The sequence below is a fragment of the Vidua chalybeata genome, chromosome 16 (assembly GCF_026979565.1).
Source record: "Vidua chalybeata isolate OUT-0048 chromosome 16, bVidCha1 merged haplotype, whole genome shotgun sequence".
Lineage (NCBI taxonomy): Eukaryota > Metazoa > Chordata > Aves > Passeriformes > Viduidae > Vidua > Vidua chalybeata.
The window spans coordinates 2,946,368-2,971,942 of NC_071545.1; the positions used below are offsets into that span (position 1 = coordinate 2,946,368).

General features: G+C 47.9%; 3 protein-coding genes across 11 annotated transcripts in view; 1 reads left to right on the forward strand and 2 right to left on the reverse strand.

The window, feature by feature from the left end:
• Positions 1 to 1,630: 1,630 nt before the first annotated feature.
• On the reverse strand, positions 1,631 to 2,526 carry LOC128796435 (hemoglobin subunit alpha-D). Its single transcript, XM_053958051.1, has 3 exons — positions 2,388 to 2,526; positions 2,069 to 2,273; positions 1,631 to 1,810 (listed from the first exon to the last, which is right to left on the reverse strand). Exons 1-3 carry the CDS (start codon positions 2,477 to 2,479, stop codon positions 1,682 to 1,684), a joined length of 426 nt encoding a protein of 141 aa, XP_053814026.1. The 5' UTR covers positions 2,480 to 2,526; the 3' UTR covers positions 1,631 to 1,681.
• Positions 2,527 to 4,785: 2,259 nt separating this feature from the next.
• Positions 4,786 to 12,378, reverse strand: LOC128796434 (hemoglobin subunit pi). Its single transcript, XM_053958050.1, has 3 exons — positions 6,731 to 12,378; positions 5,602 to 5,806; positions 4,786 to 5,060 (listed from the first exon to the last, which is right to left on the reverse strand). Exons 1-3 carry the CDS (start codon positions 6,823 to 6,825, stop codon positions 4,932 to 4,934), a joined length of 429 nt encoding a protein of 142 aa, XP_053814025.1. The 5' UTR covers positions 6,826 to 12,378; the 3' UTR covers positions 4,786 to 4,931.
• A 520-nt stretch (positions 12,379 to 12,898) lies between these two features.
• Positions 12,899 to 25,575, forward strand: part of NPRL3 (NPR3 like, GATOR1 complex subunit) — a 42,165-nt gene continuing 29,488 nt past the window's right edge. Inside the window, exons 1-4 of one of the 9 annotated variants that reach the window (XM_053958038.1) lie at positions 12,899 to 13,070; positions 14,601 to 14,670; positions 19,562 to 19,600; positions 22,993 to 23,122. In XM_053958038.1, the coding sequence (XP_053814013.1) occupies positions 12,953 to 13,070; positions 14,601 to 14,670; positions 19,562 to 19,600; positions 22,993 to 23,122 (357 nt within the window). In that variant the 5' untranslated portion in view covers positions 12,899 to 12,952. Of the gene's footprint in view, positions 13,071 to 14,600; positions 14,671 to 18,087; positions 22,411 to 22,992; positions 23,123 to 25,534; positions 25,570 to 25,575 lie in introns of those variants that run through there. The other 8 variants (XR_008433807.1, XM_053958032.1, XM_053958041.1 and 5 more) reach the window with 8 other exon arrangements.

Below are 25,575 nucleotides of genomic sequence, written 5' to 3' on the forward strand. Positions count from 1 at the left end.
ACACCAGTGTACCCCACACCAGTGCACCCCACACCAGTGTACCCCACAGGGTGTGTCCTCTTCAGCCCCTGCTCCCTGAACCACAGTCAGGTCTGTTTGCCAGCAGAGCCCGGATCTCTCCAGCCCCAGCCCCCTCCCCTGCACTGTTGTGCTGGCCCTGGTGCTCTGGGGCGCTGGGGACCCTGACTTCTGAGCAGGGAGGACACTGGGCAGAGCCACGGGATCAGCACTGGGCACTGCTGCAAGCACTTTGGGAAGATACGAGGGACCACAGTGGTCTGTGGTGAGCCCTGCGTGCTCCAATTGATGAGATGAAGGTGAGGAATGTAACAAGGGCAAGGAAGATGAGGGTGGTGAGGAAGACAAGGAGGGTGAAGGGGCTTGCAGAGCTCACAGTAGGTTCGGCAGGTGGCGCAGACAGCAGGGACAGTTCACACCCGTGTTTCCTTCATGGCTGAGGTTCTTATCATTTGTGTTTGGGGGAGATTAGCTCGGTTTGGCAGCACTTCAGAGTGGGGAGGGAGGGCCGGGGGGGGGCTGATTTTCTGGGAAGCAGCAGCAGCAGGGCAGTGTCTGCTGCATGTGTGTGCATGGGGAGAGCTGCCAAGGCAGCAGAACCCTTCAAACTGGTGGTACAAAAACAAATGGGTGTAAATGCACGTGAGCACACTGGGATGTGGATTGGGATGTGTTTGAGGATGGAGGACAAGCGCTGTGGGTTCACCTGCAGGAGCAGAGGCTGCCACGGTCAGGGACTGCCAGGCCTGTGGGTGAGCAGGCAGGGGCTCTGCATGCCCCCACCTGCCTCCTGCCTGCAACTGGACACTCAGGCACCTCTCTCCTGCAGGATCTCCTCTCCTCTCTCTGATGTCGCAGCACAGAGCAAATCCAGGGCTAGTTTAGTATCTCATAGCCCCATACCTATGATCTCTGATTCTTTTAAAATTCAGGCTCCAAAGTCCTGAAACCAGTGTCCCTATACTGGACTGCAGATTTGCCCATCCCATCCCATCCCATCCCATCCCATCCCATCCCATCCCATCCCATCCCATCCCATCCCATCCCTACCCTGCCTGGGTCCCAGGGGAAGAGCAGACACCTGGGGCAGGTGTGGAGGTTTTTCCATGGCAGTTGACTGGGATTTGTGGTTCAGGAGCTTGAGTCCCTGAACAGTCTTTGTGCTTAATGGTCTGCGGTGGACTTTTCACTCCATGAATTCTCAGATTGCTTCTGGAGCTCATGCAAGCACTTAGCTCCTGCAGCACCCCTAATAAAGTCTTAAAAAGCCATCTTGATAGATGGAGACAGGCAGGATTTATCCTACACCCCCACCACCCCACAGGAATCCTTCAGGGGAATGCAAGGATCACATTTGTCTCTGCGCAGCCTTCGCCCTGCTCCCTGGAGGGATGCAAGCACAGCTTCATTCCCTGGGTCCTGCCATCAGCTGCATCCTGTTCTGGGGAGGGTTGGAAGCAAGCAGGACCCTGAGGGACACCCAGGGAGCCCAGGGCTGGTGCTGCCCTTCCCGTACCGCATTCTCACACCCACAGCCCCCTCCCTCCAGCAGGAACACTGCCACGCTCCAGCCCACCCCAGCCCCCAGCCCTGGCACAAACAGACACGTTGCTGCAGCAAAAGAATCTTTTTTTATTGATGGTACACAGGCACGGCTGACAGCTCATCTGTACTTCTCAGCCAGCACGCTGGCCACAGCCGACATGAACTTGTCGACGGCAGAGTGCACCTCGGGGCTGTACTCCTTACCCAGGCGGGTAGCCAGCGACACCTGCAAGCACTGCGACAGGAACTGCAAGGAAAAACGGGGCTTAGCACCGCCACTCCAGCCCTCCTGTCCCCATCCCCGTCCCTGTCCCACACCCCCTGTACTCCATCCCCTGCTGTCCACCCTGATCCCCCTCCCCCATCCCCTGTCCTCCATCCCCCAGCTCCCTGTCCCCATTCCCTGTCCCTTAGTCTCCATTCCCCATCCCCTGCTCCCTGTCCCTCCATTCCGATCCCTATCCTCAAACTCCGTCCCCATTCCCCATCCCCATCCCCTGCCTGCCTTGAAGTTGACGGGGTCCACACGCAGGTTGTAGGCGTGCAGGTTGCTGAGCTCAGACAGAGCCTGGCTGAGGTTGTCCATGTTCTTGATGGCATTGCTCAGGGCAGCCACCACTTTCTTGCCATGGCCACGGATCTGGTCAGATCCTTGTGACAGGTCGAAGTGGGGGAAGTAGGTCTTGGTCGGGGGGTAGGAGTGGAACATCCTGGGGGAGTGGGACAGTCAGTGGTGCTGACCCCAGCTGGACCCACCACAGTGGCCCCTCCGTGGGGCTCCCACCCCCTCATCCCCCTCTCCCGTGGGGTCCCCAGGCCTGTACCTCCACAGGGCATCGGCTCCGATTTCCTCCTCGGCACCGCTCAACTTCCCCCAGATCTGCTGGATCAGCTTCTTGTCCTCGGCGGTCAGCATGGTGGCGGCTGGAAGAGTGGGCAGGGGTTGGTGGCAGCAGCACTGCAGGAACACCTCTTATAGCCGCTGGCACCTCCACCCAGCCTTATCTTATCACACTGAGGGGCGAGGGGATGGCCGGGCCCTGGGAGCGGCTGCGGCACTGCCTTGGGGGCCCCGGATACCTCGGGGGGCCCTGCCCTAAGGAGGCCCCTGGGGGGCCCAGCTGCCTGTCCTGCCCCACTGCACCAGCCCAACACCAGAATGGGGCAGGGGGCAGCACCTTACCAGGCTGTCCCATGGACAGCAGCAGCCCCAGGCATATCCCACGAATGCCACAGCCTTGTCCACCCTGGCTGGCATGTCCTCAAACCTGCTGTTGTGATCCACCATTCTCCACAGATGGGGCAGGATCCTCCTTGGCTCTGAGGGTGTTGAGGCACAAGTGTCCCATGTCCCCTCCAGACTTTGGCACATCCAGCCCCTCTCTGCCCCAAGAGGCCCCATGGCCTCTGAGCAGGAGCCATGGACAAGCCCTCCCAGAGAAATCCATGGAGGGAACAACCCCTCTGGGTTCATGGTCTTCCCAAAGTCCATTCTGTGATGCTTGTCAGTCCTGGACTCCTTCCCTTCTTCCCACCCCAATGTATGCTCCTGCCTCTCCCCATAAATGCTGGGAAATCCCGCAGGGCACATGGTGGCTGGTCATACAAGAAAAGAATTTTAGAATAATCAAATTATTAATGTTGGAAAGAGTGTCTAGGATCATCGAGCCCAACCATTCCCCAGCACTGCCAAGGCCAACACTAAACCAGGTCCCCAGGAGCCACATCTACACATCTGCTAAATCCCTCCAGGGACAGGGACTCCACCACTGCCCTGGACAGCCTGTGCCAGTGCCTGACAAGGCTTTCAGTGAGGATTTTTTTCCTAATATCCAACCTAAGCCTCTCCTGGCACAACTTGAGGCCATTTCCTCTGACTCTCACATCCTTCTCTCAGCCTCTGCAGGAAGGAGTTGGTGCAAACACGGGGTAAGGGACACGCCAGATGCTGTCTTAGCACATAAGCCATGGATTTAACCCTCCAGGTTACCTGACATGCATGGATGTAGAATGCCTTAGAAGCTGCTGTGGTGACATATTTAGAGCCATTTGGTGGCCTGAGAGCTTCCACATCACCTTTCTCCCCCTGTCCAAACACAGTCCCTAAATTCCATGGATGAGACAAGGACTGCCACTTGCAGTGCTGGCTCAGGCTGGCCATCAGAGCAGGCTGAAGGCTTCGCACCCACTGTTTCATGCCAGAAGTCTCTGAGACAGGAGCTGACATGGTCCTGTGCTCCAGGTTTTTGGCCAAACTGCCCCAGTAAAAGGCGGATGTTCCAGATTTTGTTGAGCAGCATTTGCACAGCATCAAGACTGTCTCTGCTTCTCACTCTGCCCCCACCCAGGGAATAGATTTTGAGGTGCTGGGAGGGGACACAGCCAGGCAGATAGGCCCAACTAATCAAAGAGGTATTTCATACCATATAACACCATGCTCAGCAGTCAAAGGGAAAAGAAGGGTTCTGAGGGAGTTTTAGGGGGGTTATTTATGGTTTTTGCTCATGAACTGGCTAAACATCAGCCTGCCCATGGGATGTAGTGAGGGATTGCCTTTGCATCCTGTGTTTTGTTTTCTTCCCTCCACTTCCACTTAGTCTTCACTTACTAAACAATTATTTCTGTTTGTTTGTTTGATCTTGACCCCCAATTTTTCTTGCTTTTATCTTCCTTTGCCCTTCACCTCATCCCATTGCAGGGGGGAGGTGAGTGGGCAGCTGGCTGCACAGTGGGGTTAACTCACAGAAGAAACACATCAGGTACCACGTCCATACCCCATGGAGAGAGGCACGAGAGGACAATGCCCTGCATTGCAATGCAGGTTTGGTTCCCAATGGGCTGGGATGGGTTTTGGATACGTCAAGCAAAAAGCCTGGGTCCATTCAATGTCCTAGCAGGGTAAAAGATTCTTTCCTGGTCAGCCTGGAGACAGACTGTGGTGGATATACCTTGGTGAGCAGCTGCAGTCACAGGGCTCCAGCCCATTTTGGGCTTCTGCTCAATGTTATGTTGCTCCCACTGAATGTTATGTTATACCCACTGAATTGGCACATGAATTAGTATGAGTTCATTAGTATATGAATTAGTACATGAGTTTATAAAGTTTATAAACTTTAACTTTTTATAAACCCCCTCCATATTGTGTAGACATTTCAGAACACCCCTGCCTGAACATTCAGGTGTGGGCAGAACATATTGAGAGGAAAGCACAGAGACCATAGCTCACATTTGAATTATTTATTTGGTTTTGCAGATGACCGAGACCCTGCAGCAGGGATTTAAAGAGCTGCCCAGGAAGGGGTGATATCCCAGAGCCTGGCAGCAGGGCTGGGCTGTGGATGGGCCTCCTCACCCTCTGTTGAGGTCATTTATCTGTACTTCTCTGTCAGAACAGAGGAAACACTGGACAGGAACTTGTCCCACGCAGCATGAACTTCTGGGGTGAAGTCACGGGGATAGTGGGCAGCCACGGAGCACAGGATACAGTGGGAAAGCAGCTGTAAGGGAAAGCAGCATGAATTCCATCCCAATGAGTACCAGGTACCAGTGTAGGGGTCTGCAGCGACCCTTGGGCCCAGTGTGCTCGGGGATGACAAGTACCTGTCCCAGCCAGGCAGTGCTGCTGCCTGAGGTGGGAGTGAAGAAGTACAGCTGTCTTTTGTACAGGGCAAAAGGCACTGCTTGATCCCACTCCCTTTTCCATGTGCCCCGTCCTTCCTCATGTGCAACAAAAACAGTGGGACTGTTTATAATTTATTAAAACTTTGTTCAAGACAGCTTGATGTGTGAGGCAGATTCATGAATTACAACAAAACCAGCAGAGATTCGAGTCTGTCTAACACAAACCACAGGAGCTCCCCGAGGAGTTCTTTGCCTGCATTGGGCCAGAACTTCCATTAAAAGACCCAATCTCAGGTTAAAAATCATATGAGAAATGAGCTGTGCAGCACAGTCAGGGATCAAGCTGCCATTAGAGACCTGTGCTCTCTAATTTTGTGATGGCAGTTTCCACCCCTGAAAGTCTCTGTGCTCACTCACCTTGAAGTTCACGGGGTCCACCCTGAGGATGTAAGCATGCAGCTCACTGAGCTTGGCCAAAGCCTTTCGGATGTCATCAATGTGCTTCACAGCTTCCCCGATGGCATTCATGACCTTGGAGCCGTGGCCACGGAGCTGAGCTGAGCCTTGGCTCAGATCGAAGTGAGGGAAGTAGGTTTTTGTCTGGGGGTAGCTCAAGAAAAGCCTGGAGGAGAACATGAGGAAGTGGTCAGTAGAAATGGTATGAGGTGGTAAAACCTCAGAACAAGTGCAGTGTAAACCTTCTGCAGCACATGCAGATTAGACAGCAGGTTTATCTGTATGTACTAGAGAAGAATTAAGTGTTAAAAATTATTTAAAACTTAATGTAGTCTTGGGTTTGGTTTTGTTTTTAATAAATAAAAGCCCAAACTTATCACCGATTTTCCAGTATTATATTATAACCAAGTTTCCAGGACCTTCAAACGAAAATTAACAAACCAGAATTGATATGAATGGTACTCAGAATCCTGAAAGGAGGATCACAATACTATATATTGAGCTGTAAATAGCATTTAAGTCACTTTGAATAACATAAGAATTTCTGATAATTTCCAGAACCTTTTGTGCCAGCTTGTTTAATTGGTATGGACTTTGAATTACTGTGCCATGCTTCATGCAGGGGGTCCAGCTGTCTTGTTTCACAGCAGTTTGTTACTTAACAACTGGAACAATGAAACCTGAGCATCCAGTGAATTTAGTGGACAGCTATTCTCTTAATGCATAAAAATTTAAGAGAAAGTGCATCACTTGTACCATAAACCACTTCAAGTTTATCTCCTAACAGGGATAATGGTGTTTAGGACACTGAGTATGAATGACTTTGAATTCCTCACCAGTGCTTCTGGCTATGAATTCTTCTGTATGGCTATAAGGAGAAAAAAAAACCTATTAAATTGTTTAAAAAATCATGCTTTACTGCCAGATTGTGAAGCATTTAGTAGCACAGATATAACTCCTGGAGATTACATATCAAACAGCACAACCCTTCATCAGGTCTCCCTGGTCCCAGCCTGCTCTCACTCACCCAAATTCTACATGAGATGCATCCCAATAGCAAAGCCCTCTCTGGAGGCTGCTGGGGCCTTACCTCTCCAGTGATTCTGCCCCAATGGCATCAGCTTGGGTGGCCACCTTGGCCCAGACGGTGACCACGGCGGCTTTCTCGGCTTGGGTCAGCGTCATTGTGCAGGAGGTGCTGGCTCTGTCCCTTTGCAGTGACCGCTCAGAGCAGGTTTGGACTCACCACCCTGGCAGCCCTGGTTATAAAGGGGAAGGGGGGAGCAGACCCCGGTGCCTGCCGACACTCATTGGTCACTCCAGAGGCCCGCTGTGCAGTGGGGGACACTTATCTCCTGAGAAGCAATGGCTACATTGGCAAGGGTCAGCACACTGTCCTCCTTGCCTGCTGGCCTTATCAGCTTCTTGCTTCTTAACCTAACAGCTGTGTGGTCCAAAGAAATTGTCTGGACACGTATTGATACATGAACAGAGAGATAATGCTGCAAAATTCCAGTGATGAAGCATTAGGACACACGTCTAAGCTGAGAAGCGCGTGGACTGCAGCACGCTAAGGAGCCTGGAGAGGAGCCTGCATTTCCTCCCTTGGTTCACAGATGTGAACACAAGACTCTGGGCCTTTCTGACCCAGCCACTTCCAGTATATGTGGCTGCACAATGTGCAATATTTCACATAAAATGCTTTGTAGATAGTCGTAGGGACAGGCTGGGAGATCTGTAGTGCAGTTCAGAGGAGAAATGAAATTCTGATTTTTTAAGAGTAAGTGCAGATTCTGCACTTTGCCAGCCTCTTGCAAAGAATTAGGGACTCACTTTACAATTGCTGCCTGTGACAGCACTGGTAGTAAGGACTACTTTGGATACAGGAATAGAGAGTTTGTGAAATTGAGTATGATGCTAGAAAAAAGTGTATGTGCTAGAAAAAAGTGTGTGTGCGAGAAAGCCCAGTCAGATTTCTTTTTTTATAATCCTCAGACTGCACATCTTTGATTTCTAACTGTGTGATCTTACTGTTAATTGTTCCCTGCACTGTAAAATAGCCCTCAGCACTCCAGTTAGTGCGGGCTGTGTTGTGCTATGTGCTGGACATGCACAAGAGCTCCTGGTCCTACAGCAGATGGCTGGTACCATCAGGGCATGGGCCCTGGGTGGGTGAAGGACCAAACAAGCAAAATGAAGACCAGCACAGATCTGTAATCACAGGTAAGTGGGCAAAGTGTCAAAGAAATACCCTACTGGAGATGGTTGCTGCAGAACCTCTGGGAGTAAATATCCTGCCAGCACATAAAGCAGAGGTAAATCTCTTTGCCACGCTGATAAACTTCAGCAGCCTCAGACATCAGCACTGAGAGCTGGCAGCTGTGCACAGCTGGTACAGTCAGAGGGGTCAGATAATGTTCTCTGCCCAAGCAGCCCTGCACACTTGTGTGGAGAAGGTTGGTGTGTCTCAGTCAGAGATGTGTCTGCATTTCACAGCAGCACTACCCACCACCACAGAGGGTGTTCCCCAGCCATGGTCATCCTGCTAAAGGGAAAGCCCTTCTAGGGATCTAATGATCCTTGGGTGGTGCATGGATTGGGGCATGTGCAGCCCATGGATACCTGTGCTGAAGCACAGGTGTCCCACAGGAGTGTGCACTGGCCTTGCAGCCCCTCAGGAGCCACAGGGAGCTGTGCTGCGCTGCTGGAAAGCTGCTGGCTTTGAGGTGGCACCCGTGCGTGTGTGTATGGCAGGGATCTCTTCTGTGCTGTCACATGGTCAGAGAGAGGTCTCTCCTCTCTGGGTAGACTCCACAGCCTGGAGGAGTTGATCCATAAACAAAGAGACACCACTTTCCTGGGGCTGTGCCTCTGCCACTGCATCCTGGGCTCAGGTGGGAATGAACCAGTGGTAGGGTCAGAACCAGGGATGGGGGCAGACCGCAACTTCTGTATCCTCTGGTGTCCCCACTTTGCTGAGGCAAATGGCACTTGCAGAAGGACTCTGACCCACCCCTTATACTCTGCACTGGGCTCTAATTTAAGCTTCTCTGCATGCCATCTGTCACACAAACTAGAATAAACCTGGGGCTTTCCCAAAAGGCAGGCACAAAACACTTGGGGCCTCTGAGTCTGCAAGCCTGGCTGGGTTTGGGGATCTTGAATTATCATCCCCTCTGTGGAGGCCAACAACTCCTCTGGGATTTAATTTCAGATTGTGTTCAGTGCCACAGCTCCTCCTCAGTCCTCCTGACCACAGGCTGGGTAATTCACTCACTTTAAAAGGGGATATGAAAGCGGACTCATCTGAGACATAAGGGCGACAATTGTTTTACCACAGGGAATATTATCAGAGGGCTCTTTGTATACCTTCCCTTTGATAGTGCCATACATATCCCCTGAAAACCCAGAACTCACTCTGGCTACACAGATGCAGAGCAGTCTCCAGTTAAAAGTGCCACTGACAGCATAGGCAGAGTTAGGCCACGGACAACATGGTATTAAATTTATACAACTTAAATGGATGGCAGGACCAAGAAAGGCTGTATTCATCATCCCTTGCTACATACATTTCCAAAACTTGCAGTTTTCCCATAGAAAATTTACTTTGAAAATACAGATGCTGTTGTGAAATATCCATTTACATAATGTTTTTGTCTCCTCCCCAAAGTGCTGCCTCTTGCACGTCGTGTTGCATGGCAGTGCTCCAAGCTCTCCTCAGTGAGAGTGCTTTTAATCAGGGGTTACTCAACCAAGCTGTGACCCAGATAAACACAGGGATAAGGCACAGACCATCAGGACTCCTTCCTATCCTGCGTAACCTGGGCATTGCTCCTCTGTGACTGCAGGATTAAGGTTTGTGGGCACACAGAGTGATGTCTGCACAGGAGGATTCATCATGACTGAAATCATTATGGAATTTGAATTCCTTTTCTGAGAGTTACTTCTGCACTATCTCAAAAGCCAGAGCAGCCAAAAGGTGACAGTGGTTTGCTAGAAGGAGCTCATTGCTCACTCAGGATCAGGGCTGTGCTGGGCATTGTTGTGGGAACTTCTCAGGAACAAATCCGGTGGGAGAAGTCTGATCCTCAACACAACGTGACATGGAAAATGGCCCGGCTTTGCATGAACGTTTCAGCCAAATTCCTCCTTACAATGCTCCAGCTACCCATAGGGTAGTGAGACAAGGGGGTCCTGGCCTCAGGAATGCAAGGAACTGGACAACATGACTGCTGCTGTTCCTGTGTCACAGGGCCACTAGTGAAGACATGTCCTCTGGGAAGCCCCATCCAACCTGTCTTCCTCTCTTACTGCTGCTTCTCGTGATGCTCCACAGCTCCACTGCAGAATGTCCACCCTTGGGCACGTCATGAATCTTTGTCAGAAAATCACCAAAGGGGATTTTTTTTTAAATTGATGTAGGTCTCTTTAAATCTAAAATCTGTTCCAAAAGCTAGCTACCAGAGTTTCTCATTTTAAACAGCAGAAGCAAGCAACAGACCTGTTAGCTAATTGTAAAAGTGGTATTCTAATTTCCAACAGACCTGATTGTAAATCCAATTGAATGGCATCACTGTGAGATCAGGGATAACTTTCCCCATGGGCCTGTATTATCCACAGGAATTGCCTTCCCCTCAAGGAGAATGCTGTGGATAAGGGGGGGACATATATCTGCTCTAACTCTGAAATATCTGAGGCATATTACATTTTGAAAGTCTGGAAAGTGGAGTCTAAATCGTGGCTTTACTCTTTAATTTCCTATTAGAGCTTGAAGAACTTGCAATCATTGCTTTAAATGACAAGGCTAACTACAACTAAATGTCCAAGAGCTGGGAATGACAGATAGGCCTATAATTTATTATTTAAGAAAGTAAAATTATATTTTGAAGCAGTCACACTGAAATTTTAACATGACAGCCCAGTGCTGGTGTACAAGGAGTGCTCTGCTGTGATAACACGACTGGTCTTTAATCACCCCAGGACAACTCTGTCCCCTCAGCATCGCCTTCTCTTGCTCAATTGTTATCGCTGGCCTTGTGCAGAATGGCCCTGCAGATTACACCCTGCTGGGGCTGCTCATCTCCCTCTTCAGCCACCCACCTCTGTCCTGTGTCCCTGGGGGGACTGCAGAGCAAAACCCCCAGAGTGGGGATATCTCAGAGTGTCCAAGCATCTAAGTAATGCAATAAAATACAGAAGAATTTGCATAAACCCCAGGGCATCCTCAAATAGAAATGCTGATAACTTCTAATCTCGATTAAACACAAAAAAATATGAAGGCACGAAGACTGCTGCCAGGGGAGTAATGTCACCCTTCCTAATCCAGAGGCAGGAGTAAAAGCATGGAAACCATGAGGCAGGGTGCATCAGAGCTGTGAAGGGAACATGAGCAACAAGCTCAAGCCAGCCTTTCCATGAGCATGGGGAGCCCACAGGTCTGATTTCCAAAGCTGCTCCCCTGCAGGCACCCTGGTGTCACAGAATCATTAAGGTTGGAAAAGCCCTCTGCAATCATTCATCTGCAATATTGACATGCTGGATTTGGCAGCTCTGATGGAAACAATCTACTGCCAGATGGTGGAAGAATGGAGAGGGACTGGAAGGGAAGACAGAGAGATTCTCCACCTGCGAATCCACCCTCAGTGGTACCCAGGCTGGCACAGGGAGGGTGGAGATGCACATTAAGCTCCTGCATCCCATCTTTTGTCCATGGCAAACCCAGGAGAGGTTATCAGTTCCTCTCCCACTAGGGAAAAAGCATCCATGGCCTCATTCCAACCCACAACAAATTACCTTTGTTTTCCCAATTAATTTAGCCTTCTGCTCAGTGTGCGGCACGTGTGTACTTAGCTCCAGAAAGGCAGAAATGTTATTTCAAAAAATTGTTTGAAATGTCCCAAAGAGGCATTTGCAGCAGGCTTTACCCAGTGTTCCTTTATCTCCATTCCCACTATAATTACCAATGAGCCTCCTTGTTTAATACTGCTTTATGGAGCTCTTCTTTTCTTCCCTGTTGCTACTAGAAAGTTGCTGATGTGGAAAAAAAAGCAGGGAAAGTGTCATGAGAAGAGTCATGGCAGACTGAGCTCACTTAGAAAAATTCCTATTCAAAGACACACTCCAAGGTGTTAGATTAAACCAACACTGTCAAGCCCACCACTAAACCCTGTCCCAAAATGCCACATCCACATGTTTTTTGAATACTTCCAGGGATTGTGATTCCACCACTGCCCTGGGCAGTTCCAGTGCCTGTCCACTCTTTCCATGAAGATGATAACCTGGAGGGGGAGGGGGGTCTGGGCATGGGGGAGATGATGAGCCCTCGCTGGTCTTTGTTACCAGCTCTCAAGAAAGTTCTGGAGTTAATGACTGAACTGGCTAAAAGCCCACAAATGACCCACAGCGGCCAAATAACAGCATTGGGTGGTCCAGGATCCAGCAGCCCCTGCAGAGGGATCCAGGGCTGGGGCCACCAAGCACTGTCTGGGTCCGGGGCTGAACTGGGGGTGCTGGGCTATGCTGGGGGCACTGGGCTGAGCTGGAAGGTGCTGGCTGCAGGCATGTGAGGCACTGGAATAAACTGGGAGTGCCTGGAACAGGGAGTGCTGTCCATGGGACACTGGGATGACTGAGAGAAAGCAAGTGGCAGGTGCTGGTCTGAACTGGGGGCACTGGGCTGTACTGGGAACAGGGCTGTGTGTGAGGAGCTGGTCACAACTGGGGATGTGGCTGCGGGTGAGGTACTGGTAGGAACTGGGAGCACTGGGCTGTACTGGGAACAAGCTGTGCTTGCTTGCAGCTCATTGCTGTGCTTGCAATGAGGTGCTGTCCAGAACTGGGGGCACTTGCCTGTATATGGGATGGGGCTGTGTGCGAGGTGCTGGCCAGAACTGGGAATACTGGGCTGTACTGGTGATGGGGCCATGGGGTACGAGGTGATGTTGAGAACTGGGAATACTGGGCTGTACTGGGGATGGGGCCACGGCGTACGAGGTGATGTTCAGAACTGGGAATACAGGGCTGTACTGGGGATAGGGCTGTGTGTGAGGTGCCGGTCTGAACTGCAGGCGCTGGGTTATACAGGGAACGGGCCATGGAGGTCTGAGATGCTGGTCAGAACTGGGGGCATTGGGCTGCACTGGGCAGCGGCCGTGGGGTGGAGGGGCAGGGCCGCACCGGGCAGAGGCGGCCCCGGGCACGGCCGCCCCGGCCGCGCTGCCCCCGCCGGTGCCGGCAGCGGCGGCCGCACCGTGTGCCGGCGGAAGCGGAAGGCGCAGCGGCCGGGCCCTTCCTGCGGGAAGCCCGAGCCGGCATGGGCGAGAGCACCAGCCCCATCAGCGTGATCCTGGTGAGCTCGGGCAGCCGCGGCAACAAGCTGCTGTTCCGCTTCCCGTTCCAGCGCGGCGCCGAGCACCCCGCCGCGCAGGACAGTAAGTGCCGACGCCGGGAGCTGCGGCTGCCCCGCGCCCGCAGCAGCCTCCGCCGGGCCTGGCATCCTCCCGTGGGGGGCTGGTACCCCACACGGACCGCTCACACCTCCCGTGGGGGCCCGGAACCTCCCCTCACATCCTTCACACTGTCCATGGGGGCCTGGCACCCCTCACCTGGCAGTCCGCACCCCTCACACTGTCTGTGGGTACCTGTCATCCCCCACACAAACCCCTCATACTCTGTGGGTATCTGTCATTCCCCACAGACACTGTCACACTCTGTGTATCTGTCATCCCCCCCAGACACTGTCACACTCTCTGTGGGTACCTGTCGCCTCCCCCCCCCCCCCAGCCCCTCACACTCTCCGGGTACCTGTCATCCCCCAGACACCCCTCACACTCTCTGTGGGTACCTGTCATACCCCTCACACTCTGTGGGTACCTGTCATCCCCCAGACACCCCTCACACTCTCTGTGGGTACCTGTCATACCCCTCACACTCTGTGGGTACCTGTCATCCCCCAGACACCCCTCACACTTTCTCTGAGTACCTGGCTCCCCTCACTCCCCTTGTCCATGAGGACCTGGCACCCTCACAACTCCCCATGGGACTCTGCACCTCTCAGCCCTTGCCCTAGAGGTGCCCTCACTCCCCCCAGGGGCCCTGGGACCCCTCTCATCCCACCTCAATTGAACCACATTAGTGCCAGGTGTCACCATCCACCTGGTACCTCACCTCCATCCCCAGGAAGGTGAATCCCATGGGTTTTGGGAGCTGCAGGGGAAGGAGGGGGCAGGATGAGAAGGATGCCACTGATTTGGAAGAATGGATTTGGTAAACACTGTAAGCTTTAACCAATAATGGGCAGGAACCATGAAACTTTAGTCTGTGGTCTTGAATAATGTGCTTGGGGAGGTTTAATTTCTCCTGGAAAAGAGGAGCATGGGACTATTCAGGTGCCAGCACTGCTTGCACCTCTTACTTTGAGGCATGTGATTTGGGACAGTGCCTGTGGCTGGACTGGGACCAGTATCAGTGCAGGGCCTAAAGGTGCTGCGGGGTGATGCAGCTCTGTGATTTGGGTTGTGTGCTAATGGCTGTGTGTCAGGAGAAGTTTGACTCCCCTGCTTAGGTTGTATGAGGAGAGATTCATGTCTAGTTCCCTTCCCATTTTTATAGGTGAAATCTGAAAAGTTTGGGTTTTTTTTTTGGCTGTTTCCCTGCCACCTCCCTCCTGCTTTTTGTTGGTAAAGGATTTCCCTTCCTGTGACTGTGGGAGCATTATATTTGTCCCAAAACCTGAGCAATAAGGGGCGAAATAGCACTGGTCAGACTTTTACTTTTCACTCTTGAACTGCAAACCTGTGTCAGTTTCTGTGCATGTTTCACTTTCTCCTCTTCATCCCCTGAAGGATAAAATTTTTCTCCTCTTTTTTTTTTTATGTTCTTTTGAGTGAGAATAGAAAAACATACAAACACACATTAAGCAGATTGTTCCTGGATAAAATTATCTTTATTCTTTGCTTCAGACAAACCAAGGAGTCGATATGCTGTGAATGGCTCTGGTGACACCACAGAAGATCAAGATGGGGACTCCAGGTAGGAGGGAAGACATTTCTTCTACCCAAGAGGTTGAAATGGAGGAGAGACATCCTCCTGCTCTCTTGCCTCCTAGTTCCTAGGCATATTCTCTTGGACTGTACACAAGACAACCTGGCAAAAAATGCTTTAATATCAAGTTGTGACCAACTTAGTGCTTAGTAAAGAGGACTGTCTCACGAGGCAATGATGCTGCAGCTCTTGTTTTCTGGGCAAGGTCAGCTATTCTGTGCTCGTTAGAAAGGCAATACTACCCTTGCAAAACTAGGAGTATTAATCCTCTGGTAAAATCCCACTTTTCTTTACCTGCCTACTCCTAACTAGATATATTTTTTAGTTGCCTTGACTTCTTCCCTAGCTCATGTAATGGTCTTATGGAATTGCTGTGCACTAATGAATAACTAATTTTGTTTCTCCACACAGAGCTGCTGTTGTGTCAGTGGAGTGACACAGTGGCTCAAAAGGAAACTGAGACTTGAAGAGAGTTTTTTAAATACAGGAAATCAGAGGGTAACAAATGCACTGAAAATAGGCAGTGTGGTGTTCAGCATGTGTGTATGTATGGATGGACCCTCTAATTAGTTTTGTTCAACATTTGAAATCTGCTGCATAGTTCTAAATTTATCACTACTAGATATGAAAGAAATCTGGGAGAGAAAACTTTTTTTGTCTGTTGGCCCATAGTTCACTTGCAGATCTTCTTTCTGATATGTATTTTAATCTCCAGTATTAATAAAAAAGACGTAGTTGCTGCTCTTCTCTTTTATAAGAGTACAAAGTAATCACCACTTTCCCACCCCAAAAAAGGTAAGGTTGTTGTTAACTTTATGACAGAGAGTGGTTTAGCTGAAATTAAAATCACCCATGTGATTGTAAACATCATCACTTAATTTCATTTTCCAGGACTGGGATCTTATGAAAACACATTTTGCTTGAGGTAATTTGTATCTTCTGCCTCTTCTGATGCCTTTGAAACCTTCAGCCTTTGGTTGTGTGTCCGCGAGTGCAGTATGGACAGGGCAAACCATTTGTATGTTTGGGAACTGGTGACTGGGTTTTCAGGCTGGGCTGTGGACAGCAGGAGAGCTCAGTGCACATATTTGCTGGTTATCCCAGGGGTTTTGTTGGTGGTTGTTCAAACCCCTGGCTCTAGAATTTCCCTAGGTAGATTAAGAAGGTGTTGGAATGATACCAACTTCTGTCTGACACTGATTCTTTTTGCCTCTGCTCTTTTGGTAGGTTGGACAAAGCACTTAATGTGTGGCTGTGTTTATTGTATGTTGCCTGTGTTGCTGAATTAGTGTGAGACAATATGTGCTTACTGCAGTGATGTAGGAAAAGCTTTTATAGTTTCAAATGATGGTCAGGTGAGAAAACTGCTGGTGTTTTCCTGAAACAGATTTTAAACTGAATGTGCTGCCATGTAACTTACACTAAAAAAATATTTCGATTGTTTCATTGTAGTGATGTCCAGAACACTGGGCATGAAAGTTCATGCTTAATCTCCTGGTCAGGTATTTGTTACTAATAAAAGATCTTTTTCAGATCTGTCTGAATCTCCCATGCATATGAAAAGGGAAATAGAAGAGCAGCAGCATTTCTGTTGCTCTGAAAGTTTATTTCTTCTAGATGCTGGATATTGGAGAATAGCACACTGCTAGTGCTGTTTATATGGCTGGGCATCTGCTTTCTGAAATTCAGAGACCCTTTAAAATTGTGTTTGTTTCCAGTTTGATTACTGAAAGCTTTTTCCCAGCAGCAGTGTAATCATCACTCTTAAGAGTCCCCTGCATCCCACACAACTGATATAGCAGTTAAATGTGTCCTCTTCAGTGGTACCTGCTAGTAGAGGAACATGCTGATGCTCTTTATATACTGAGTGCTGTTAATTTAAATTAGACAAGAGGACTTTTGTTGGCAAAGTTCATATTTTTCACTGACTGGTACAGGTGGAAAAAATACGCAAGTTTTAAGTACACAGATGCTTCTTCCAGCAGAAGACAAAAAGGCATCTTCAAAACTGTGCAACAGATTGCTCCAACTTTGATTTGTATCAGGCAATTTTAGGAGTAACAGAAGTTGGTGCCTTGGAATAGAAGAGATTCCAAGGGGAGAGTGGAGGCAGAAAAGTGCAGATCCCTGGAGGGAGGGAGATGCACTCGCTTTGTAAGCTGGGAAAGGAAAGGAGTTTAACTTTCATATGCCATGAAACCAATATCATCATTGATTTTTTCCTCACCAACATGATGAATTTTTGCTTCAGTTTGTGTGTTTCCATTGAAGATCAGGTTGTAGAGACCAAGAATGGAGCAACTGGTTTTGTGAGAGCCATTCCTTCAGTGGCAGCTCCATCCATGTAAGATCCTCCTTCTGCAGTGCAGCAATTCCCTTCCTGGACACTCGGTGCACTCAGTCCATGGAGAGAGTTCATCAGCATGAAGTCCAGTCTGTTTTCTGGTGGTGATGATTTTCTGTCTGAAATTGTCCACAATAAAAGTCATTTATGAAGTGGTTTTGTATTATTTTTGGAAGACTTCATTGAGGAAGAGGTTCCCTGCGTGTCAGGAGCACCCACGGGTGTTTTTGGTGGCACAGAGTGAGGCTGTGGAGTGGGCAGACTGCTAGGTTTAGTTGGTGGTGTGTGGCAAGTTTGATAATGTTGTAGGGTTGGGGTTTTCCCACTGCATGCTCAGTACAAAGGTTATTTCAGATTTATCTTATAGCTGCAATAGTTCCTAAGGGGGTTGGAGTCATCCTTTTTTATACTGGATGGCTGTCTTTAAATTTTTAGTAATGTAGCATCAACTGTGTCCTAGGTAAGGTTTACTGTTGCTTTTTCCCCTGAGCTATTGGAACCCAGATCAACTACTTTGGAACTGACCTTTCCTAGAATAGCTGAGGTGCTTGTATTTCTTAACGCTCTTAGGAGGGACAAAATTAGATCAGTTTGGGTGCCTTAACTCCATTTCCATGTAGCACATTTGTATAGATAATTGGATTTCTTTTAGCCTCCAGGCTCAATTTCCTGGTCATTGTTATGCTTTCTGTTTTTTTATAGACAATGGCAGCCTATTCATGATAATCTTTCCTCCAGGTTACTGAGGTGTGTTTGCTTGTATTAATTTCTGCTCCATGGAGTTGTGTTTAGGTCCTCAGAGTACATATTTTGCTTCCTGCTGAAAGCAAGTTGAGCAGCAAAAATACTTGAGGTGTGTTGATGGTGGCCATGCAACAAAAAGGTATTCAGAAGACTGTCACTGTCAAAACAAATTGCTTGTCAAATCTCTCTTTGTTGGCTTCTTCTCAGCCTTTCATCATTTGCACTTTTCAAAAACATCCTTCAGTTTCTGAGTGTTTTACCAGGAATACACCCCCTCCCAATGTTTATAGAGATGCCTGCCAGTTTTCTTTCTTTCCCCTGAAAAGATATGAGGCAATTACTCCTTTGAAGCCATAAAATAATGCTATGTTAAATTGGTTTGAAATAGTTTTTTGTAGTTTTTCTGAAGGTGGTATAGCCAGCATGCAAATATTCTAATGAGGAGGCACATATAGTAACATATGTTACAGCAGACTTTGCTTTTTAGTAGCAGAGCTGACTAACTGAAGGAGTTTTAGCAAATTTAGCAAATGCTTCTGTTATAAAAACCCCAAGTTACTGACAAACAAGGGTTTGAATGTCCCTTTCTAACAAACAGTAGTTCTCCTGTGATAACATTTGTTTCCTCTGTCCCTCTTTCACTGGACTCCAGTGTTCTTCCTTGTATTTGTTCTGAAAGGCTTCCTTTCTGTAAGCCTGTGCTTTTCCATTCATCCACCCATTCCTTGAAACACCCTTCCCGTAATGTCACCCCTCTGTGTACTTTGTCATTTAGGTTCTCTAGGTTCTCTTTTCATTGTCACTGGCAGAAATCTGCTGTGTTTTGTATTATGTAATTGTTGGTTTTCAGTTTGCCTTCCCTTTCTCATGTGGGATATTATAAAGGTTTTATCAGATTCATTTTCCAGTACATTTATGAAGTTGTTTCAGGAAACAAGTAATTTTTTAATCTTAATTGGGGGAAAAAGTGGCAGTTGGATGTTAAAATAGAAACAGGTGTTTCTGATATAAAAATGAGTACAGGTGCTAACTCAGTCCTGCTCTGTACACCTGTTGTAGAGAAGGGTTTAGGATTCTTTGCCTTGAAAGCTTTTTCAGCCTCCACTTCCTAAGTTGTGCTTATTGCCTGGGGCACAGAGCGGGACAGAGAAGGACTTCATGTGTGTGCTGTGAGTCTGGCCAGCCTTGTGCCTGCTGTGCGAGTCCCTGCAGGAGCAGTGGTGGCTGTGTGTGCCAGGCCCTTCACAGAACCCTGCCACTATAATCACTTGGTGTCCTCTTTTCCTAAGTCTTGTGGGTATGGAAGTGCTGGAACCGGTTGGGAAGAACTGTGGGTCGTTTGGAGCTGCATCTGAGGTTCTTTGGTGGAAATGCTAGCAATAGTCTAGGAAAGAAACTGAGGTTTAGAATCTGCTCTAAATTAGGCTGCAGCCTCTTCTGTTTCTCTTAAGGTAAGCATGAATTAAAAAGTGCCATGGAAATCAGCTCCATAAATGCTGTGTACTGTGGGAAAACACGTGGCAGCAGCCACTGCTAGTGCAGGGGCTCAATTACCTTAGCCTGTTTTCTCCATGTTGTCAAACAGCCTGCAATATATCCTTGGAATTCACCTTCCATTAACTTTTGACTCTCCTCAACAGTTATATTTCCTTTACAGGAGTTTAACCCTTAATAGTTCATCCTAGTTTTTAATATTATCTCTTTTTTTCTCTTTTGTATTTTGTGTACTTGCCTCGTTTATTTTCTTTTGTTGTGTTTTGTTTTGTGTTTATGGCCATGTTCCCATTTCAGAGACCAATGTCCTCTAACTGATGAGCAATTGGTTTCAGGGTAAGACCAAACATTCTAAACAATCACCTTTGTCTAGAATGGCTTTCTTTTCTCACCATCCTTTTTAATTGTGCTTTTGTTTCTGGTTTCTGTTTTACACTGAATGATCAGAAAATCATATGCTAAATCACAGTGTTTGTAGGAAATGTATTGCTAAAGGTTTGTGCTGGGATAATTACCAAGGTCCTACTAACATTTCTGTGCTTCCTGTAGGAAATCCAGAATGGATGTGGCACTGTCCCTTCTGTGAATTGGGAAAAGCTGGGAGGCGCTGGGAATGCAGCAAGTATAGCCTTGGCATTGTAGTTATTCCAACAAGGAGCCCTAAATCAAATGGTTTTCTGAGGAGAAGTGACTTGAAAGTACAGATCAGTGAGCAATCTATTTAATCCCAGGGTAATGATGGAGATCTCTTTAGAGGACCCAGGTCTGAGCAGCTGTGCTGTTGCTTGTTCTTGGTGCCCCACTCAGCTAAATGGGATGATTACACACATAGAGGGAAAAGTGCTTAACTCAGGGCCCCAGAAGGAAAAAAAAAAATGCATCCCTAGTCCCTGCTTAACATAAAGCTCACCTACATACTCAGATCCTGTTCTGAACTACTTCAAAGAAAAATTCATTGTAGGAACCTTGCTTTGAATTCCTGTGGCATATAAAAAGTTACGATCCATTCTTGGGGGAAAAATGAATTAATGTTTGAATCTTTTCAGTGTGCTGTTGCTATGTTGTGCTCTGGAGAGGAGTGGTAAAATATTTTGGACATATCAAAGCTTTTGTTTATTGTATATTCTTTCTGCCTGCTGAATTCCTTAGTACAGAAGAGGTTTGCTTCCCCCTGGAATTCACAATGCTCAGACTAATCTCATAAAAGGAGAAGGGTTACTGCCCAACTGCAAAACTTAATCTGCTTCTTACAAACTCTTGGGCTCTGAGAAGACAGTGTTTTTAGGTCATCTTAACATACCCCAAAGATGGGAAAATGTGTATTGAAATATTTCAAGTGAAAGTGTTATTTTCTAGGATGAGGTGACTAATTGAAGTAATGGGAATAACACATCTGCTGTTCCTCGATTTCCCTATTGTCCTGAGGCCTAAGAAATGTCAAAATTATGTAGAGCACTGGGGGTTAAAAAAAACCCAGACAGCAAAGCTATAAATCCAGGCTGTCAGAGGAGGAGAATGGGACTGGAGTCCAGGTAACTCTTGGGAGAGCCTGTGGTGATAGGAGGTGCACCTGTGTCAGGATTCTGTCCCTGAGCATGTCCTCTGACTACAATTCAGTACTCTCCCAGACAGAGAAGACCCTGCTAGTGAGAAGATCTGGAGGACTTTCCAAAATCAGCCTTTTAATCTCTTCCTCCCCAAAGAGCCACATGCAAGGTGGGGCAGATAGGGCTGTTGGTGTCAAGAGCTCCCCTGGGAAACTGCTGAATTCCCACCTTTAGCACCACATTTATCTGTTGAAAGATCTGCTGGTGTAATTCCTTGTGGAAGTTACAAGAATGATCAGTTTATCAGCTCCCAGGTATCCTTTGCCAAGGCTGGAGGAGGGAAGGGTAACTAATTTTTTACCAGGAAGCCGACATTTTCTAGTTTGCCCTCCTTCTCCCTTCACCCCCCAAAACATATGCTCCTTTTGGATCCAGTGCTGTTCCCATCTTCCTGGCTCCATGATGAGCCTATTAATGAGCAGCTGAACAGGGTAAAAAGAGGAGGAGAAGCTCACTGCTGTCATGGTGACTTTTTTCTACTTTGAATGTGATCTCCAGGGTCTGTCAGTCCAGGTCCTGTTCCAGTTGGCTTTGCCCTTTGCTCCCAAACTTCCCAAGTTGTGCAGCCCAGTGGCTGAGAAGCATGGGCTCAGTGGCCCCAGGAGTCTCTGGCTAGTCTCTGCTTGCCCTTAGCTTGGAGTTTGGAGCAGAGCAGTCAGGGATTTGGATGTTTGTGCACAGCTGCTCTTTCCATAAACCAAACATAAGCAGCATGCTGTGGTCAGGGCAACCTGTTTGTACAAGCACCTGGGGCTTTGGCAGTTTGGACCTGTGTGGTCCTTCATCTCCAGTATTTGTAAATAAAAGGAATTCCCTGTGTCCTTGAGTGCATTTGTCTTAATTTCTGTAGTACTGCATGACTCAGAGGGAAGCAGGACTAAGGTACATTAATTGCTTCTCTGGGTATGGAGGGCTCACTTGTGGCCAAGAGATAAGATGAGCACAGCACACGCCCATGCCTGCCCTCCTCTCGGAGTGATACTGGGTTATCTGGGATACCTGCCTGCCCTAGGGGGATGGTCTGGCAGGGACACACATCCCTGGGTGTAAATACACAAAATGAAATAAACATTTTCATTCTTAAAAACCAGCTCTCATCAGAAAGTGGTCTGAAATTCATTTGGTCAAGTAGGAGCTTCTGTAAAACAGATGAGGAGAGAACTTGTTAATAACAAGCCTTGCACTGCTCCTAGAGCAACAAGTTTACTCTAGCAGCTGAGATCCTCTTCCCTGTGGGTTTGGGCTTCACTGTCCCAGGGGACACCTTGAGGAAAACAACTGTTGGTAGAGACCAGACCAATGTTGAGAGGCCATTGGAGGGAGCAGTTGTGGAATTCCTCCCTTGTCACACGGGATTTTTAGCTGGTTTTGCAGCAGTGGCTGTGTTTCACAGAGCAGACCCCTTGTGGATACTTGCCCTCCTGTCTCAGAGCTGCCGCCTTGCCCTCACCAATCCAGAGCAATTCAGTAACCCCATGGCTGGGCATTGGGAAGGGCCTGGCCTGTCAGGAGTGTGATGTATCAAATGAGAAAGCCCAGGTGAGGCCAGGCAGCTCTTGGAAGGTGCCAGTGGTCTGCTGAGCACAGGTTGAGATCTATTCAATGAGGAACTTAAAATGTCACTGATGAGCTTTGGGAAAGGAAGGACAAGCATTGGCTGTGTTTCTTTTAATTGAGTCAGGTCTTTCTTGCCTCCCCCTCTGCCATACTGGGTGGCTTAAAGATCTCTGTTGTGCTTGAGTGACAGGCTGTGTCAATATGTAGTTGCTTAGTAAGTTCATTAACCTGCAGCTAAATCCAGGCAATGGCTAACTCCAGCTCTTTTTATATTTAAGCAAACTGCATCTAATCTTTTCAATGTATTTTGCTGAGCATGTAATTAAATGAGCATGACCCTGCAGTCTTTGTTGTGAATGCTTCCTGTTTTATAATTGTGATGATCTGAGGGATGTAATTTAGGGGTCCTTAATTTTACATAATTGGTGGTACTCCAGGTACAGCAATCTAGTCACAATTTATAACGCCTTAAAAACTTTGGAGTTAAATATATCTGTGTTTGCAGGAATATTTTGGGGGTGTGCTTTTTGAAAACGGTAATAATTTCTGTTTCTGCTCTTCAAGGTTTTCAGATGTCATCCTGGCAACAATTTTGGCTACCAAGTCAGATATGTGTGGCAAAAAGTTTGAATTGAAGATTGATAATGTTCGCTTTGTTGGCCATCCCACCTTGCTCCAGCATGCCCTTGGGCAGGTAGGTATGAGATCCCCTCTGGGGACCTGCCTTCTTCACAAACTGCCTGCCTTTAGTGAGGAAACCTGCAATTCAGAATGGGCATGTTGGCTTTTGATCCTGGTTTTACTTCCTGATGCTCCAAGCTGTCTTTTACTTACTTCAGTGGAGTGAGTAGCAAACTAAGGGAGCTGTCAGTGATCACAGAAACTCTTTTGGTTACTGTAGGGAAGCAGTGTGAGTAAAGAGAAGTAAAACTGGGCACTCCAACTCAAAAAGCTGTTTCCCACTATTTTAGTTACTCCAAGTTAGCTTTTAGCACCTCTAATTAGTGTGGCAGTTGAAAAAAACACCACCAAAAACCTTCACAAATGCTAAAAGCTGCGTCAGCCTTGTTTGGCTTTTAACTTTTCCTGAGGCTGAAGATGATCCACAAGACTTAGATGGAATATGTAGGATGTTGAAACATTTTCTTGTGGATCAAGTCAGGCTGCTGTTTGCATTGAGACCTTCCTCCATGGCCTGTGTTTTAGGTGCTTAGAATGAGAGCAGTTTGCTACCTGGGCTATGTAAAAGGCCCTGCTTAAATCCAGGAAAGAATTCACCTGCTTCTGCATTCCTAATATTCCCTGTCCTATTCCTTCTTCCTGATCAACTGTAGGAATGACCTAGGTTTTGGTAATTTCTGAATCCAACACTGATCCCTGTCACTGAACTGCTTTGGTCTCATTTTTCATCAAATTTGCTAAGTCATTCCTTTTTTCAGGGGAAAAAGAAGTCTGCTTGCCAATTCTATCCTGCTTTCTAGCTATAATTAGAGGTGGAAACAGCTTGTTGGTAACTGTTGCATGATATTTAGAAGACCAGACTGCTTTAATCCCAGCGAGGAGCTGGCCTAAAGCATCAAAAGATGCTACTTTGGGAACTCAGTTGTGAGTCTGCAGGAAATGTCATGGAGGATCACCAAGACTCAGTCCTGAAAAGGTTTAAGCTATCTTGGAAGACAGGATTCAAGTGTGCCCAAGCTGTGCAAATCCATCAGCAGCCCCAGGCAAGGCAAGAGGTGAACCAGGCCCAGGGTTTGTGTTGAGACCCCGGCCAGGAGCAGAAGGAGACAGGACAAGGGTGGGATGTACTTAACCAAAGGTCTGTCGGGGAGACAGGCACAGATCCAAGGTGCATCCTGGACACAGGCATAGCTCCAGGCCCTGGGATGAGCTTAAATGTGGCTCCCAGGTCATGGACTCTGTGGGAGGGTTATTTGTGTGGGAACAGGTCCTGGCCAGGGCCATTAAGACCTTTTGGTGCCCTCAAGGCTCTGACAGCAGTGGCCTGTTCTCCCTAAGATCATTTTCCTTTCTTTTACTAATCTCATCTGAAAGGTTCAACTTCCTAAATGTGCTGTAAACAAGGTTGAAAATTTGTATTTGCATTTTTTTCACCACTTATTATTGTACATTCTTTCCAATCAGTTTAATCCTAATTGCATGAAATGTCACTTCATTTCATTTGTCTAAATAAAATTGTATCTGGGCAAAGAAATAAAGTTATAAAGAGCTGTAAACACTTTTTTGTTACTTCTGAAGGATCTTCTTTCTGGATGTGTCTTATCATCCCAGGAGGGACCCCAGAACTTTCTGGGAGTCCAGAATCTTCTAGATGTGGCAGCCATCTCTGCTGGTGTGTGCCAGTCTAAATCTGGGACCCTCCTGCAGTTAGGAGGAAGCCAGATGGAGCTGCTTTTCCATGGAGCTCAGGCAGTGTCTGGAGTAACCCAGCAGCCTCTGCTTTGAGTTTCCTCAGAGTTCATACTGCAGTAAATTAATCCACAGAACAGCTCAGCAAATTCTTACTTTGATGAGATTCAGGAGTTACAAGAGCACAAACATTTAATCCTGTGTGCCAGATTGGTTTTGTGTAGCAATGTTCTGAAGTCTTCAAATTCCTTCAGCATTTTCTTTCCCAGCTCAGTCTTCTTCCTTTTTTCCTGGACGTGAGGTGATATGAAATCTAGCCTGCCTCCCAACTGATGTTAGTGGTGGTAGTTTCTCTGATTTTAAGGAAGGAACAGGATCAGTCCTTACATTTGAAAATTCATAAGATGTCCTGGAACCTCTAAGTCCAGAACAGATAAACACAGTAAACTGCCTTTACCACTGTCCCAGCACTGCCTTTCTGAGAGAATGTAATTTTCATTTTAGGACAAAAATACCCCCAAAATATGTATCACTTCTTAATTTTCTAAATGTTGAGACTCCTGAGTGAAAGCAGTCAGATTTTGGAGTTCAGTCCCAAGCAGTTCACTGCTGGTGCTTGGGACCTGTGGGGAAGGGCAGATGCTGCTCTGTGCTTGCCCTGGCTCAGGTGCTGCACATACTTTGGGTAGAGACCAGCTCTTGTTTGGCCTGGCAGGTTCCAGCTGTTTGCACTCGGGATGGGGTGGGTGTTGAGCACGGAGATGCAGGGAGGTGAGA